The sequence below is a fragment of the Lepidothrix coronata genome, unplaced genomic scaffold, assembly GCF_001604755.1.
Source record: "Lepidothrix coronata isolate B3197 unplaced genomic scaffold, Lepidothrix_coronata-1.0 Scaffold220, whole genome shotgun sequence".
In the NCBI taxonomy this organism is placed as follows: domain Eukaryota; kingdom Metazoa; phylum Chordata; class Aves; order Passeriformes; family Pipridae; genus Lepidothrix; species Lepidothrix coronata.
The window spans coordinates 27,775-46,451 of record NW_016690400.1 but is presented as its reverse complement, the minus strand read 5'-3'; the positions used below and the strand labels follow the sequence as shown (position 1 = coordinate 46,451).

At 39.6% G+C, this 18,677-nt stretch overlaps 1 protein-coding gene across 1 annotated transcript in view; it reads left to right on the top strand.

The window, feature by feature from the left end:
- Positions 1–13,761, top strand: part of TDRD7 (tudor domain containing 7) — a 44,324-nt gene extending 30,563 nt beyond the window's left edge. Inside the window, 11 exon segments of the mRNA XM_017833750.1 lie at positions 2,951–3,137; positions 4,737–4,848; positions 5,717–5,919; positions 6,055–6,189; positions 7,880–7,963; positions 8,119–8,253; positions 8,593–8,703; positions 10,114–10,604; positions 10,929–11,089; positions 13,310–13,436; positions 13,438–13,761. Coding sequence (XP_017689239.1) covers positions 2,951–3,137; positions 4,737–4,848; positions 5,717–5,919; positions 6,055–6,189; positions 7,880–7,963; positions 8,119–8,253; positions 8,593–8,703; positions 10,114–10,604; positions 10,929–11,089; positions 13,310–13,436; positions 13,438–13,510 — 1,819 coding nt within the window. The 3' untranslated portion in view covers positions 13,511–13,761.
- The last annotated feature ends 4,916 nt before the right edge of the window (positions 13,762–18,677 follow it).

Sequence of the window (18,677 nt, the reverse complement as noted above, 5' to 3'; positions counted from 1 at the left end):
GTCACTTCAAGAGGATGAATTGAGCGACTGTGTGGTCATATGCTACAGTGACAGATTTCTCTTTTTTCCCCACTAATTTCTGCAGTTTCTGCTTTGGTTAGATAGCTTCAGTCATTCTCAGATGAGGATTGAATTAAGTATGTGTGCAGTTTCATTACAGATCCTGTTACCCCATTCCTCATTGCTGTTTGGCAGTATTCAACACACTGGGCTTATAGCTGAAATCTAGATATCCTTTTTCTCTTTAGGTCTCAGTAGTATATTGTCTTGAACTTCAGGTGTCACTCCACTGTTTTAGTTTCTTGAAGTCATGGAATCTCAAGGCTGATAGTGTGTAGCAAAGATCCCCTTACTTAGGGGTTACCAGAGGAATTTCCATTTGCGAACGTAGCCATCTTTGTTTTAGCAGCTGTTACCATTCCTATATTGTGCTTTTTCTCATATAAGCTTCTGTGTGCATTGTTTATACATTTATTTTGTATACTGGTCTCACCACAAAGCATAATTTAAGGCAAGCTTCTTCATCTGTCAAAAAGATTTGTCCTGTATCCAGCTGAACAAGTCAATCATTTTAGCAAAGAAGACACAGTTGGAATTTGTGAGTGACCCTCAGCTTAAAAAAAGAAATCACAGAAGAAAGAAAGAGAGGCCTTATGTTTTAGGTTGTTCCTGAGAGATCTCTTTGAAATTAGTCCAAAACATGAAATATGATGAAGATCAATAGTGGCAGGAAAGACAACCCCTTTGAGACATAAGTATTCTGTACGCAGAGATACAGAAGCAGACACAGTGCATATGTTTTGCATTGGGAAGAGGAGGAACAAATTACATCTCTTACTTCCAGCTTGCTATGCAGGTGGAACTTAACTCTTCAAAACTTTTTCCTTCTCCCTGTACACCTTTTAATTCTGGCAGCATTGATAACTTGCTGCACATGGGAGTAACAGTTCTTAGCCTTCTAATCTGTTATTTCAAGCATGTTTCCACTAATTATTTGGGAGGAATACTGTATGACACTGATGAGCTGAGGGTGATTATATTAAAATTTCTCTACAAAGCAGCACTTCCCAAATTGTGGGCCACGTTTCTTGGACAGTGTTAAGGTTTCTGAATTTGTCAGCTCCGTGCGGGTACATGACGAAAATTAGTGGTCTCTTGGCCCTAGGTACGGAAATTACTACTTAGGGTTATGGGCAAGGTCTTTTATCTTGATACGATGTAACTAGCCCTGAAGGGAATAGTTTTTTTGCCATGACAAGAAAATGTTCATGTGGACGTATAGGAAGGGAACAGTGCATGGGCTCATCTGTCCTTACATGTCCTACCAGTCCCTTTCTGCTCATCTACACAAGGACTGTTCAGGGGCTGTTGGTTGATGTTGGTTTTTGTAGGACCAATAAAATCAAGATTCCTCTTTCAGTCTTGGGGAGGGAGCAATATCTCTTTAGTATGTGGCTAAGTATTGTTTGGCTGAAACCTTTCAAATGCAGTAGTAATGAAGGCAAAGCTGGAAGATATGGTGCTGTTTCTGTTTTGAGACATGGAACAATTCAGTGAGAATTCAGATGTAGTCAGTATGAAAGTGAGGTGATAGAAACACTCCTAGATATTTGCTGTACATGCACAACAGTGATTGAAGCAGAGATGATGCACTAGGTGCTGCATTTGAATTCTCACAAGAAATAATTAACTGTCATGGTTTATTCTCAGGTACTTTAAGTTTCTGTGCTACAGCTTGGATACTTTTTTCCCCTCCTCTTTTTGCCTAGATGAAATTGTGTTGTATGTTTCACTGTGGAAGCATACTCCTCTGTTCCTTTCACAGTGGAGCAGCAAACATTACTGGACATGTGAACTGGTTCCAGTTGAGAAAAAGAATGTTGCTGAATGCACACTTGTAGTGCCTGGCTACCTGCACATAGATTAGCCTCTAATACACTTTTTTTGAGGTGGCTTTACAGGATTCTTTTCTAAAAAAAAATCTGAAAAATAATTTTTCAATTGGCTTCGAGCAACCAAAAACTTCTTCAGTATGAGGCTCACCAATTACTAGAAAATAGTGAATGAGGCAGGAAATTTTGAGAGATTCTTCTGCTTTCTGTTGAGCTACTCCAACTGTCTATTAGGTATCCTTATGAAATAAATGTTAAAGAAACTTTTAAGTAGCACATACATGACTGTCACCCCACTTTATCTCTCCTTTGAAGGAGATGAACATTGTTTTGTAGAAATAAAAAGGCTGTCATCCTGAAAAGCGTGAGGCTGTCTTTGGGAAAATGAGGGTTCCCCTGGAATGTGATCAGATTTAATTTAATTTAATAAAGTTACCATAGTATGTCATAGTACAATATCTGCACTAATTTTGGGTATATAGCAGGCCTTCAGAATAAACTCAGATGTTTATAGGATGATGATCTAAACTACGTTGTAGAATTGTGCAGTATCAATGACTATATGAATATGCTGAAACAGTAGCTACTAAATACAAATTTTTATGTTTCCTTTTGTCTACTCTAATCTGATGTGTTTCTGAAGCCTTCAGAACTTCCTATTTGGAGTTTTCAGAAAGTTTATATACTTCATTACGTACGAACTGCTTCAGTAGGAACCATTAGGTCAGCAACCTAATGCTGATTGATAGGGAGGGAGAGAGTAAACAGCACATGGTTTAACAGCTGATTTTAAAAAATATTTTAAATGTGTTGTTGTGGATCAACCTTAGTGAAAACCAGATTAAGATAGTGTTTGTTAATGACGGAGTAACTTTCTTTTTTTATAGCCCTGTTAATGGAAAAAGAGTTTGAATACTAGTGTACTTAGAAAATGTATGCATCCATAATTTACTCCTATATTCATATATGCATGGAAATGTTCTTATTCAGGTTTTTTGAAGTTGCATCCTAACTCTCGTGCTGGTTTTTGTTTTGGTTCTTTTTGTAAAACACTGTAGGTTTGTGGGCAAAGATTATTCTTCTGCCCAGGAACAAATGGAAGATGAGATGAAAGCGTACTATAGTCAGAATAGTACAGTGTCAGCAGCTCAGTCTCTGAGTGTTGGGCAGCTTGTTGCAGTACATGCTGGAGAAGACGCCTGGGTGCGTGCTCGGATAATTTCTCTAGAAGACAACAGAATAAAGGCAAGTAATTACCTCTTTTGGCACTTGGAGAAAGAATTGAAACAATCTTGCATTTTAGATACCTGGTTAATTCTTAAATATGCTGCACTAGCATTCTCTCTTTTCTTGCCCTGAACTGCTTCTGTTTTCAGTTATGTGAGAAATTAAGACATTTCTGAAGCTATATGGTGGCCAAAATTAAATGGTCTATCAGGTTTTTTTCCATAAATAATTTGAGTTTGGGGGCTTTTTTGAGTTTTATGTGAGGCTGGGCCCTATAGCACTTTGGTACTGAAAATTTACCTCTGTTAGGAGGGACACTGTATTACCACTATTTGGAGTGGGACAGAGGAAGGGAAAGGGAAGGACAGAATTCAGTTGCTGCTAGAGCTTTTTGAAGTCTTGTACTGAAGTATCTCAAACGTGCACTAAATAGCAAAAAAATGAGAAGGTTATATTTTCCCCTTCCAGGCAGATCTGGTATTCTGGGAGTTACATGTAGTATGCATTTTAGTTAAACCCCACTGAGATTATTTGACTCCTCTGTTAAACTTTCCCTGGGCCAAGCAGACTCTTCTTGTTATCTGCAGTGAAACTACAACATATATTAGAAGTTTAAAAGAAGTTTAAGACTTCTCAATTATTTCTTGCCTTATCAAACACTGATTATATACCCTTTTAATTTTTTTTTTGTTTCTTCCCCCAGTTAGGTGACTTTTTATCTAGGTCTTCTTAACATACTTACAAAGTTGAACCATTTCATAAATACTTAAATAGCACATGTATTAGAATTGAGGATTTTCTGAGAGTTAGTATGATACCCTTCAGCTGGAGCTTGTTGGAGAGTGTCAGAACTTGGTTTTGAAAGATTGTTGGTTTTAAAGAAGTGGCAAGGACATAGGTGCCATGCTTGCCTCTAATTTCTCCCTAACTAGAGCTACCAACCAAAAGAAGGCTATTGCTTTATTGAAGCATTTCTGATTATCCTCTAACACAGTGTTCAGACCTCCTTTCAGTATTTGATAATCAGACGTTTTGCATGATAGAGTTTAGAAAAAAAGTTGTAGAAAGTCCTGTAAAGCCTTCTTTCTCTTACTTTAGCTCCAGTTATTTGCTACCAATCAGCAGTTTCCATAATGGTTTCTTGCACTGACTGTGGTAATCAGAGTTAAGACAAGCATTAATCAAAGTGATTCTCTTAATGCTGTAAAAACAGTAGGCAAAACTTATAATGGCACCTAAGTGGTATATGACTTTTCAACAGTTTCAAAACTTTATAAACAAAAATTGCCACTTTATTCCTTTCTTCACATGGTTTGAGGTAATGCATGCTGAACCCTCCAGAAGTCGTCCTATTAAGAGCTGAGATTCTGTAGAACAGTTGAAGAGGATGGTTTTGCAGACATCTTGAGAATGAGGCTTTCCCTGAAAACTCTGAACATTCAGGCAGTGAGATAAATATGAAATGAATGGTCTAATATTCTACTAAATGAGCAAACTGTAATTTTCCTGTGGCTGCACAGAGAATGTGATAACTGAATGCATTTCCCCTAGAGTCAAGAAAACGTATTTACAATGATATCGATGATCTTATGCCTTTATTCCCTTTTCCATTTTCAGGTACGCTATGTTGATCATGGCTTCACTGAGTTTGTTGAAAGCAACAGTGTGTACAAACTACAGAAACAGTTCAGTTCGCTTCCTTTTCAAGCTGTAAAGTGTAAACTGGCAGGTAAGAGAAAGGCAGTGCTGACTGTACATGATTTATGAATTGAAGCATCTGTGAGTCTGGGAGTTTTGATCCTTGATCTGTCTGTGTATGATAGATTTTGTCCAGCACAGCTAATCTAAACAGACATGGGTAGACACGGAAAGAAGAAAAAGGGAGAAAGAAAGGATGTGAAGAAGAAGAGTTTTATAAAGAACCCTTGATATTAGATAGACAATTATATCCAGTATCTACGTAGCCGAGCTTAGTTGTTTCTGCACTTGGATGTTTTTGTCCCTTTTATGTAAAGGGACAAAGAGCCTAAAGAAATAAGAGAATAAAGAAATAACATTTGCTGTTGTGTGAAACAATGTACTAACACAACACCTTTTCCAAAATGAGGTACATCTCTTGTGATCAGGTCAGGCAGTATTTCTAAATATGGGCCTATCTAGTTATCTTAAAGTGATCCTTCCCCTTTCAATACTTGCATACCTACAGACTTTTAGACTCTGCTGGAATTTATTTACCTTTCTAAAACTGGTAGGCCTTTCTAAGTTTTTAAAAATATTTTATTTTTGATGCGTAAAATTGCTGGGAATGAGCTTGGCTTTTTTGTTTGGTTGGTTTTTTAATACTTCAATACATTCCTTTGTTCTCTACACATTTGCCTCAACTCTTTCTGAAGAGGATTTTTTCTATTCTGCCCCACCCCCGAAGATGGCTGTCTATGTTAAAAAGGCAGAAATTAAGTAGAATTCAAGTAGGGGTGCAGTACAACTTTTCTTTGCCTCATCCTGATTCTTGGAAATATTCCCGTTGTGAACACAGACCTAGTTATTGGTTTTGCCTTTGAATACATCGATTCATAAAAATATGGTGTGTCTTACAGGACTGGAAGCCTTTTGTGATGATCCTGTCCTAATAAAGACTGTGGAATCACAGACATGCTTCAAGATATTTGCTGTGGAAATACTGGAAAAAAGTGATATTCCTCTTCTTGTTCTCTATGACACGTCTGGAGAAGATGATATCAACATCAATGCTACTTGTCTGAAGGCACTGTATGACAAGTCCCTTGAACTGCACCTGCAGGTACCATTGTCCTGTTTCCTTCTCAATTCATTAAAATTCATTGACTGCTGAGGTCTTAGATGGACAAAAAACAGTACTAAGAAATTTGCTAAGTGGTTGTTTTTCCCCTTTCATGCCAAAATCTTACTGTTGCAGGTAGATGCACTATATACGAATGTCAGAGTAACCAGTGTTTTCTCTGATGGAACCCTGTATTGCCAAGTGCCATCCAAAGGCCTGTCTAGACTCTCTGAAATATTGCAGAAACTAGAAGACTACTTTGTTTACAAGGTAGGTTCTGTGCTGAGGGAAGTGGTGAAGTCATGTAGCCTTTCTTCTGAGTGTACCAATCATTTTCCCTGTACATAAGTTCAAGTTTCTGTAGTAGCCATAGACTGTTCAAAAGGGCTATAAATTCTCTTCCTCATTTGGGGGTTTTTGGGGTGCATCTTTCAGCATGAGCATTGTCTTTTGACGCTTTCTTGTTCAGAAGCAGTCTCTAAGGCTTCAGTAACTACTTCTAAACTTTCCTTGAATAGTTAGAACAGCAACAGTATGGCTCTTAATGGGGAGCTTGCAATGGAAACTGTGTCAGATTGCTATAAAGCCTGGAGAGATACTGCCGGGTTTTTTTTTGCTGGAAATTTTACTTATGTGATGGAGTTGAGATGCGTAAACAGCCTGGCCCAGAGCACATTGTGGAAAGTGGCAGCAGCATAACCAAGATCTGTTCTTTTAAACCTGTCTTTAACCTGGAAATTCAATGGCTTTGCTCTGATATGCTGCATCACTTGTCCCCTTGTCCCCTTAGCTTTTGAATGTTGTTGCTAATATCAACTAGAAGTGATGTACAGGAGACATTTTCTGAAGTCTTAAGTTGCTTTAAAAAGGGTGTGTGGCAGAGAAGTCTGACATTCCACCACCCACCCATTAACAGACACATGCAGCAATGCTCACTAGACTCAAGAAAATTTATGCCAAAGAGATCTTAAGAGAATCTAATTTGTTGATAATTCAGCTGAGCCTTGCACAATCAAATCATGTAATGCAGATCCTTGAAGATCCTGTTAGAACTGCGGCTTGTGACACTACTCTGTTGAAAGTGTTTTTAGGTGTGTAAGTTAAGCTTTAGACCTGTTGTGGAATCACCTGGAAATATTTTGTGTTAAACATGTCTCAGTTATCGAGACTCAGTTTCAAGCGAGCTCAACACTGAAAGAATAAAGAACCCTGAAAGGCTTAGCAAAACGAAGGAAGGCAGCCAGACAGGTATTTCAAAAGTTTGTGGGTTTGGGAGAGAGTATGTGTTATATTCTTGTTGCTATTGAAGAGAGACATTGATCTTCAGGTTCTTTAGTTAACAAGGTAAAAGAAGCAATCTTGACTTTGCAGCTAATCTTGAGAGTGGTTTTTTCTTTTATTTTGCCTGGGCGTTTAAACAAACTAAGCAGCTGATGGTTCTTCAAATCGAGTTTCTTCTTGCCTTTTATAGTGTGCCCATTGTCTTGTTACGTTATTTAGGATTATCGTGGTGAATGTCACCCCCCTGAGACTTTCATTTGAGTCAGTAGTAAATTTGGTTTGCTAAATATCTCAAGAAATTATATGATTTAGATTATAAGCTAGGAGTTTCTTCAGTTTTTCTGTCACAACTCTAAACTGCTCTTGCTTCTCAGAACAGTAAAGTAATTATTGGTGATTTCATATACTGTGTTTCCAAGTGTTGCTTTTTCCCCCTGACACTTTGTATTCTCTCAGTTTCCCTGTAAGATACAGAGCTTGGAATTAAAGTTTTGCCAATTGGGGAAGCTTAAAACAAGGTGATGAGAATATGTTTCTGAGTCTGGAAAGAGACTTTATATTTGAAACAGCGTTTTTGCTTCTCAGAAATATTTATGTCACGTGTGGCTTTTGAAATGGTTAGTCGAGTGCCAGATAGTAATAGCTCCACGCTTTTTAATTTCTGTTTTTGTATTTGCAGCAGACTTCCGAGTTCAATGTGTTGCTGCCTTTCTGTGGCAAAATCTGCTTGTTTCCTTCCAAAGGAAAATGGGCACGTGTAGAGGTAAGAAGTATTCAAAAAAAAGCTACAGTTTTCCCACATAGAAATGTCTCTTTTTTTTCAACTCAGTCTGAATCTTTAGTTTCCATGAAACATTTTATAGTGTGTGTCAGTGAGGCTTTTAACCTCAAAATTATGCTCTTGCTTTCTTCTTTCAGATAAAAATTATTCACACTAGACGGGCACTGGATGTGCAGTTCATGGATACTGGAACTGTTGCAACTGTGAAAGTATCAGAGCTCAGAGAAATCCCACCACAATTCCTGAGAGAAGTAATTGCAATACCTCCTCAGGTATAAAGACATGTTAAAGCCTAACCTATATTAGTTCTCTTGCCAGTGTTTGTAGTGCTGCTATTTCAAGTTTTATGTAAGGAAATTTTGTTTTGTTTCATAGCATTCAACATTGCAGTGTATTTCTCTGTGCATCTTTGCCTGAAATAAGTCACAGTGTAGTCCTATATATGGACAGTATGTTGTGTATTTTTGATAGTGCTGGTTTTGCATGTTGGCCCTGTCCCGTTCTGTTTGTCATACATTGTTGAATCCGTCAGCATTGTCCTGTGAACTGGAACTTGTAGACTAGTTTTCATATTTCTAAATTATACCTTGTGTACTTAATTCTGTTTGTAGGCTTTAAAATGCTGCCTAGCAGATCTGCCTCCTAACACTGGCATGTGGACTCCAGATGCTGTACTGTGGCTGAGAGACACTGTAATGAATTGCCCCGAATTTAGCATGAAGGTAAATAGTCAAAATGCCTATGGGACTTGAAATCCACAGGCGTGGGAAGAGAGCATTGGAAGAATAACTTAAAAAATTTAACAACTCATCAAGTTGATTTTTGTTATAGAAATGTAAAAGTTTATAACAAGCTATTGGACATAAATCCTATACGAAGTCCTTTTCTTAGGACGTTTGACATAAAACTTACTTGCTTAAGTGTGTTAGAATCTTCTCTTTTCTCCACAAGAGTTTAGCAACTTTCACAGCAGCTTTTCACATTTTGCTGTCTAAGTCCAAATATGCAGCTAGAGTTATTTTACCAACTGATAAGAAAGAAACACAGTTGTTCACGTTTCAGCACATAAAAATATGCAACTTTTGAGTTAATCTTGAATTACTTTTATGCCTCTTGTGAGCATAGCTTTTTCTCCTTCTTGTCTTTGAAATCAGCCTTATTTTTTGTTTGCTTTTTCTAATCGAGTTTGATTCAGTATGTGCTTTGTATACTTAGAATTTTTCTTATCTTTGAGGTAAAATTATTTTCATTTGCAATGTATCCTAACCAGTTCAATTAACTGAAAATACACTTCTAAAGAAAATCTGTTACTTACTACAGACTAAACAAAACTAATTTCCTCAAAAATTTGATTCCATATACTGTCAGAGCACTTCGAAGAAGTGCTTTGTAGCTTTCCTTAACTTTTTTGCTTGCTTTAGTCTAGACCTCTATTCTGAGGCTTATGCCTGTTACATCTGGCTTTTCTAAACATCCGCTTCCAAGAGAATTTGTGTTTGGTGCTAATTTTTGCTGGAGAGTTTAATTGTGGAAAGTTTTTATTCCTGGCTAGGAACATAAACGGAATAATCTCTAAAGAAATGTTATGTAGTTTCTGAAATTAAGATTTCAGTGCTTTACTGTTAATAATGCTAGCATATCTGATGTTAAATATGAAATATTTTTATGTTGGTGCTTGAAAATTATGCATTATACAAACCTGGAAGCTTTGTTCATCTTTATTTTTTTCCCCATCCTTAATTTAGTAGGCTTTACTTCCTGTAATGGCAGGAAGATATTTTGAAGGATTATGTGTTAATATTTAATAATTGTTTAGATCTGTATGGACACTGGCTACTGTTCCACTGAAAGCTAGAATTGTATAACGCAGTATTGGGATTGAACCTGTTGGGCAGAATAAAGCTCAGTTCAAGCTTTGTACTTGCTTTACATGAGTGGAATAGCTGCAAGTGCTCTTTTTATCTGCTGTGAGTGGTCTACTCTCCACGACTTCATTAACGTTTTTGGGAGAATCTTGAAAATACTTCTGTGCATAAGTGCAGTGAACTGTTGCCACTTTAGTCTTCAGTACAAAATCAGACGTGCATTTAATAGTTACTAACTGGATATTAAACTGTGTTTTGTGTTCCAAGGTAATTAAACAGGATGGTTCAAAGGGAATTGCACACGTTTACTTATTCGCTCCGGAGAATTTCCCAGACATGGATCGAAGCATCAATAGACAGATCAAAAATGCAGACTTGTGGAAGCATCAGAAAGATGTTTTCTTGAGCGTTACACCCAGTGGGACTAGCTCCACAAAAGTTATAAGTGACGGTGTCTCAGCTCTGCAGTTAACTAGTGGGAAGCTGGAGAAGAGTTTCTCTGATTCAGCCAAGGAGCCCAGCAGTGCAGTGTCTACTATCGATATGCCTCCTCCTCTACCCTTGCCAAAGCCTGGCGAGCTCATGGATATCTATGTCTCAGTGGCCTGCCATCCAGGTCACTTCATTGTCCAGCCTTGGAATGAGCTAAACAATCTGTATGCCCTAATGGAAGAAATGATCTTGTACTACAGCAGGGCAGAAGAGAAACCTGTGAATATTGAAAAAAACAAGCTGTATGCAGCTAAAATTGGAGATGAGTAAGTAGATACTTAAATTACTTAAAATCTTTGAAAGCAAGCTTAACTCTGCTAAGCTAGGCAAGCCTAGCTTTGCTTAGTCCGCATTGTTAACCAGGTGGCAGATGTCCAATGATATCTGAGAGATTAAGGGAGTAAATGAGGTTGCAGTCCCTTCATGCTTCCACACTGTAGTCGGAATAGTTGACTTTTATTCAGCTAAATCCAGATCTGGGAAGCCTCAGACATGGTTAAGGTCTTTCGGTTGTGTATTATTTTTTCCGGTGCCTTGACAGTGTGTGAATATGAATTCAAATTGTCTATGCTTGTTCTCCCCCTTTTTAGGTGGTACAGGGTCACAGTAAAAGGAATTCTTAGGAACGGTTTTCTGTCAGTGTATGAGCTGGACTATGGCAAACATGAGTTTGTCAGCATTCGGAAAGTACAGCCACTCACGGATGCATTTAGAAGACTGCCTTTCCAAGCTATAACAGCTCAGCTTGCAGGTAGGTAGCAAGCTTTTACAATTGTTTTTGCTCAGGTCTGCATCAGTGGGGATACCAAATGAGCAGAAATGTAAAGTGGACAAAATCACAGATTAGTGGTGTAATTGTTTTTTTTTATTGAAGTGCACCTGCTTGCAGAAACATGCTTAACACGTACGTGTTTGTGTCATCTAAGTAGCTCTGCTTTTCTTCTTGGCATAGGTAGTGATCATTCTGTTTTGTTATTTGTTTGTTTAATTTAATGAAGCACTTTTAGTTATCATGTGTTGAAAACGAAGATTGCTTAAACTTTCCCAGCAACTGCTTTTTATTGCCATTGTCATTTAATGTGTGTGATATCTAATATGCAAAGGACATGGAAATCAGAACTAAGTGGATTTTTGGATCCTTAAACGTAAGCAACCATGAAGTATGAAAGTTATGATGTATCTGTTGATAAGAATGTAATGTTCTGATTATCCTAGTTTGCATAAAGTTGGGAACCTAGATGCTGAATTTCTGAAGAAATTTTACATATATATCTGGCCCCATTGTAATTTGCAATTTTGCAGTGCATACTTGGAATCCCAAATTGCCTGAAATATATTGGTTTTCTCATACAAATAAAAAAACTCCACAAGAGGAGTGAGGGCTTTTAATAAGCTAAAGTAAAATAAATTTCCTTGAGAATATGAGGCACAGAGAATGTGCATACATCTGAGACAATTAAAAAAATAAAACTTGATCTCTTCTTGCTGTCTTTTCCAAATTTTTCTTTCATTTCTGTGTTGCTTTCTGACGTATGCATCTCATCTTAGTCAGCTCCTGCTTTCTGCCGCTGTTTGGTCAGCACTAGTCTAGATTTCAGTCACAGAATGTGCTTGTTGGAAGTGACAGGCCACAGGGTTGGTGCTCTGATCCTGGTTTTCCTTCTGTGGATCTGCTTTCCTGTATGGCCTCAGTGTGACCTTGGGGGTTGCTTTAAGCTAGTGATGATGGATATGTTACCGACAGGCTGGGTCCTGGGAGTGCAGTGCTGTAATGAAGCTGATTTCTAGCTGTGTCTGTCTTCTGGGGTAGTACAGGATCCAGCTGAGCAAGCCTGCAAGTCATCCACTTTTCCTGCTTCACAGAGTTCCCCAGGTAGCTAGTTAAGTTTGCCTCTGAGATGCTTCATATTGTCAAAGCAGGCCAACTGAGCCTGGAAGACCGGTAACTATTGTCTTGCTATTCTTTCACTTCTTTCTCTCTGTTTTCATGTCTCCTACCTCTTAGTCTCTGGTTTGTTCCAGTGTAAAATCCCATTTGCTTCCACAGCAGCCTTTCCTAACATTAGTTAGCCTTTCTTAAGTGTTGATTAACTGTTGGCTTCTAATTCCTTCAGGCAGCTGTGTTACCGTGTTGTCCTATCAGTGGCAAGCTGCTGCTAATAGTAGAAGCACAGTATTGTCACTTTGCTGTTCTACTTCTTTTACCCACAAGCTGTTTTTTGTGTATTCCTCCATGATATTTGAGCCCCTGTGTCTAAATGCTGTACATTGGCAGTGAGTGGTCTGGGGAGACTGAATCCCAAGTCTGCATGAGCCACTTCTTTCTGGGTGGTTTACAGCGGTATTTAAAAATCTGTTCGTGTTCTAGCAGACTTGACTTTATGGGATTTTGAGACTTTGAGGGATTTTGAGACTTTGCTTTGCTCTGACTTTGACTTTGCTCTGAAAAAAATAAGAGCAGTTGTGAGGCATTTAGGCAGAGTTTTAATTTGTTTCTGCCCTCTGCAGAAAGTTTGGGACTTGAAGGCTTGGTTGATGTTTTAGTAGCTGATGCTGCTTTGGAATGAAGAAAACTTAATCTAAAGAAAGGCCAACAGGACAGATAATTTCAGCATACTCAGGCTGAAGACAAAGAAATTTTGTTTTGAAAGGAACTTTCAAAAAGGTTCCTGATATGCCCTGATCATGCAAGGCAGCTGATATACTTCAGTGAGTCAGTGCATTTGCCTTTCACTCTCCATATCTTTAGACTTCAAGAAAAAATAGATGTCCTAGTCTGTGTAATAATTAAGCTCGTTTGTGTGGGAGATGAGTGAGCTTGTTTTTCTTTTCTAGATTTAAGTTGCATTCATTAGCACTTTAGCATCTGTTTTCTCACGTATTTAAACATACCCCACTTCTTTATAAACTTAATAATTCAGATTGATCTAGTCTATAAATGACCTTCTGTTTTGCTTTACATTTGTCCTAGGAGTGAAAAACCAGCAGTGGTCAGAAGAGGCATCAATAGTGTTTCGGAATCTTGTAGAGAAGAAACCCTTTGTGGCACAGATACAGGCAGTTAATGAAAGCACTAACTCTTGGGATCGAAAAATAGTGACTTCCACATATTGATACATGGATTCATGATTTTGTGTCACAAAGTCTTGTGGAATTTTCAAAGAGTGATTAATCACCACTTCTGAAACGTAGCAGCTTAGTGATGAAATAAGTAACAAGCTTTGAAGAGAAATATAACTACTACATGGCCTTGAAGACATAATGGGGATAAAACTGAAATATCTGTGTTTGTTTAACAAGTTTGGTTTCTGTTGACTTCAGTTGATTTTTTGAAAATTTTCATGTTGTTTACCATTGTAATGCTAGAATATTTAGATTAAAATATTTAAGAAGTTATTTATCAATAAAACAATGTTGAATTTTGTTCTTGTGATCATTTCCTAATTTTGGAGGGGTTTTTATCTCACAGTATTATTCAGAGCCACTTACTGGGTAGTCCTCCCTTTAACAAACATTTTTATTACTTGTGAAACATGGATGCAGTCCTCAATATTTCTGAATTTGTTGTCAGAGACATGCATTGTTGGTGAGCTTTTCCCCCTTCCTTGACTTCATAGGCATTGAATAGTGCCTTGTTTGGGATACTGCATTTGTGGGGCTCAGTTTTCACAGAAGGGTTTGCGCTTTGTTTGCTCACTAGTCTGTTTGCTGTTCTTTAGCAGTGATACCATTTCTCTGAATTCTCCTCTCCCCTTCTCACCCCACCCCCCTGACCAGTTGCTAAATGTGAAGCATTCCTTTCCCACTTTTTTGATGGCTCGTTTTCATGTTTGCTTCTGAGAAACTTTAAAGGACTGCTCCCTGGAGACAGGAGCAAGCAGAGTCCTATAAGCATGTGGATGGGTGCTTAAAGTCCTCTGAACATGGTATTTTTGGACTACTTTAGAACCTACTTCATTTTTGGCCTTAGAAATATTTAGAGGAGGTGTGGACATGGTTATATTTCATAGTCTGCTGCCTAGACTTGAGTTTGCTTGCCATAGTTCCTTCAGATTGTTAAGCACCGTATTATAAAGCTTTATGCAATGAATGCCAGCAACAGGATTTTCTCTGCTGCGCCTGGTCGTATAATATTTCAAGTAGTGCACAAGCTGAGCTAAGAAATTCTGCCCTTAATGCTGTTTGCAGGAGTACAGGAGACTGGGCAGAAAGGAAACCAGGACTGAATGGTGAGGTGCATGTTAGGGTGGGAGAGAGAAAATGCACACAAATACTCTGAGTAAACAAGCTATGTAAGCATGTAAGACATTTGCACTCTCAGTCTAACTCTGGTATAGTTCTGGAGAAGGTCTGAGCTAAGCAGCAAGGAGTCCTCTGGGGAGACTGGTGAGTGTCTCTCTGCCTGGACTGTACGCAGGGTATAGCAGAGCCCTAATAAATAGAGTGGGCAGTGGTAAACTAACAAACTGCTAGTCTAATGCAAATTGCTACTTCATGGTCCACTCCATATCTGAGTATGCTGAGGTTTGAGTCAAGATCCTGAGTGTACCTGTTGAGAGAGGTAAATTAACCATGAAAATACCATTATTTTTCCATATTAATCAACTTCTTCTTCAGCTGCCACAGCAGAGTAGGTGAAGAACGCAGGTGAAGGAATCCATGGGGTGATAACTACTGTAGGATAAACTTGCATGCAGAAGTTTCCCTCTGCATAGGATATGTTCTAAGCCTGAAAATTTGAATGACAGAGGACACTAGGATGAGACAAGCACTTCCCTGAGCTCTTCAAGAGAGTGAGAATTTACCTGTGTGTCTAACACTTCACCCTCATTTGCGATCATGCAGTCTGATGGCTAGAAGCCATTGTAACAGCACAGTGCATTTTTGCTGGAGCCTATTTTGAAGTTTCCCCCGGGTCACAGCGGTGAGAGTCCTGCACCCTAACCACTAGACCACCAGAGGCCCCCCGGGCAGATGGAGCTCGTTAGCCCTGTGAGGCAATCCATCTAAGAGAAGGTCACTCTAAACAAACCTACGTTCTGAGACCCTCACTGCCACTGTCCAAGCTTGCTCGGCCCCGGCAGATGAACCTCAGGATTAAAGGGTGGGCTCAGTTCAGCGCACGCTGAGTCTCACCTAAAAAATCCACTGCGCAGGCTCGAAGGGTTAATGACCTTTCCCAAATCTTCGCTCGCGAAGACTGGCCATTATATTATATTATTATTTTGAAGTTTGGTTTCATGAGAAATACCCATGCTGTGTTTGCATCCTTTAAGGCCTGGGCATCTGCTCTTTGCCAGAAGTTCATTTGCACTCAAGATGGTTTTCAAGCCTGTCTGCCCCTTCTGGAACGTGCCTCACCCTGTCCTTGGTTGTCAGTGGCTAAGAAGCCCAGATCAGAAGTAAGGACAACAGTCCTGTGGTCTCACAGCTCAGTGCTGGAGTTCACATGGGTAAAACAGAGTGCAGTGTAACTGATGAGCAAACCCAGGGGCACCACTCTCCGTGTGGTGAATTGTTTTGTGCCTGTGGGGAACATACACCCTACCCCAAAGTTAACACATTGCTGCGTTCAGTTCATACACTGTATCCAGAGAGGCTGCACTGAGATGTCTCTCCATTCCCACTATGCAGGACAAACTCTCTCTTCAGTGTCTCCATTACTAGTCCATTACAGTACAGGTACTGTGCTGTTACTGCCATCTCCTTGCGCTGTGATTTTGTTTGCAGAACTGTGATTTTACGCCTGCTTTTAATGTTACTCTGTCACTGACCAACCCGTAAGATTCTCTGATACACTTGCTAATTGACCTGCTAGTGCTCTTAAGAGTACATTTTGTGCTGCTCTGCTTTGAAAAACGTGCAGAAGATGTTGACTGTGCTCAACATTGAGCGCTTTGGGCTTGCTGAAGTTTTTGAACCGTGAAATAGTGTAATTAGTAGATAGTCTGTGGATCCCAGGAGGCGTTAGGCTGCTCTGTGTAAGTTGTTCACGCAGAATGCTGCATGGTTTTCAGCTTCAGTTTTTCAGCAGTCTGCGTTCCAGGGTGGTTGTGAATGGTTTCTCTGCTTTCAAGAATGCATGGCACTTCACCAGGGGTGCTGCCATAGCCTGTGTCTGAATCCAGCAGGTGGTGGAGTTAGTTTCACATGATCTTTCCATTCTGACAGCTGTTAGAAAGGCCTCCCCTGGAACCCTGAAGGCAGGACATTGTCCTATAGGAAAGATGCGGATTATTCACAGAGAAACAAGAGGAAAGCAAGAACAATGGAAGTCTAGATAGTCTGATTTAAAAAGTAGGATTTGTAGTTAGTCTGGATAGAAGAAGGATAAAGAGGGGAACACTTTCAGAAGTGGTCACTGACAACTGTTTTATATATAAATAAAATAAGGCATGTAAAAGCTTGAATTGCAGAAAGGGAGGTTTATATTAGGTGTCAGACCATCTTTCTAAATAGAGGGGCAAAGCCTGGAAATTCGTTTGAACTCCAGTTTCATTGTAAATGCTAAAACCATGTAGGATGTATCTGCAGAAGCCCAGCTGATCCTCCCTTGGAATGTGGATGTGGAGTGTGTAATTCTTGGGACCTCACCCAGGATAACTTCCCAAACAAAAAAAAGAGAATGCAGCTTTGTTAGACATGTTTTGTGGATCACAGTGAATTTTATAAAATGGAAAATGAGCATTCATTACCTAGGGAAAACAGATGACACTGTAATAACTAAAACAAAGCAGATCTCTTATTTTCCTAGGGCTGTGAACAATAAGCACTTTCAAACCACTTCTTTTCTGTTTATTCTATCTCAGCTGTATTTTGTTGACTTTACAAAGTTATAGTTTACCTGTTCTCTTCTCCCACTGTGTTCACCCTGGGTCATTTTGAGGAACTCTTATTTCATCAGAGAAATGTGAGAACCCTCTTTGCCATCCCAAAATGAATTCTTATCTCCAAGGTTTCCACTCCTGGACTCCTCTTTCCCCATTTGAGAAGAATTTTGTTGCAAGGATCTTTTGTCTCTGTGTTTTCACCGCACTCATCCTTTGTCCTCACAGTTACTGTGCATGAGGCAAACCTTGGAAAGAGCCTACATTCTCATGTGCTGCTTGTATTAGACAAGAAAAGTGAAGAAGAGTCATGCCATGAAAAAAACATCACTTTAGACATTCATAAAGCTTGAGAGCTTCCTTTTGTGTTCTTTCGTTCTTTGCTGATATTTTCAGATTGGACTGGAAGTCTTAAACAGGAGAATTGTCCTGCCCTGTGAAGTTAGAAGTTGGCTAGGGCAGGAGGCTGTGATCTTAGCAGACATGGTTCAAGCATGCTGAGCCACTTCCTTTAGAAGCCTACGTGTAGTTAGACTTAGTGAAACTCAATGTCTTGTGAAAAGAGCTGCATGGTGCATTTTACTTGCAGTGTTCATTCCTGCAGTGTGTCACGGCGGACAGGTGAAAAAGTATCACTGATACACTGAAAACAAATGTGCTGAGAAGCTGCGTTAATGTCTTGCCTGATGGAGACAGGCCAAGTGCATTCTAAAGGGACTGTAGCGCTCACCTTGGATGAGCTGCTGGTGCACACAAAGCTAGATGTGACAGCGGCCAGCCGGGATAAAAAATTAAGTGGCTATGTATCTCAGAGAGCCAAACCAAGGTGGCCTTAGTAGGGAAGCTTGGTGGTGCCATTGGATCTCTTCCTGAGCCACTCACAGCTGGCACAGCATTGAGAAAGGCAGTTGGTAAACAGGTGGCATAGACACCGGTGTCCAGGTTTGTCTGGTCTGGTACCAGTCAGGCTTCTTCAGCCTGAACAAACTCGGGCATTTGTGGGAATTGGGTGGTTCTGAGAGTGCCCTTTTCTCTCCTGCCAGCAGCTGGGATGATGACAATGACCTGGGCCATAATCCTGCTCACCTCAGCAAGGCATGCACTAAATCCATTTGTATTCTTCATTTGGCCCAGCTGTGCGCTGTATTTCCAAGGCTAACTGCAGATCTTTCCCAAATGCCATGGGACGTGGAACTTCAGTGCCAGCCAAGTCAGCTGTATGACAAGCCATGCAAAAAAAGTCAGATACTATCTCATGGAGACTGCAGGCATTTTCAGATGAGGGTCATCACTAGGTCTGGGAAGCATAGGGCTGAAGAAGCATTCAGATAGACTGCCCTCCTCTGATAAATCTGGGATGCTCTTCACTCTTGGTTTGTGGCTGCTGGTGGAGACTGGAGAGCAGAGAGGAGGGGGGGCTTGAGGCTGACACTTTGTAGGAGATTTGTTAAAGCCCCATGGATTTGTCCTATAATAACTTTTTACAGTGAGTCAAAGGTGAGATAGGGGAAA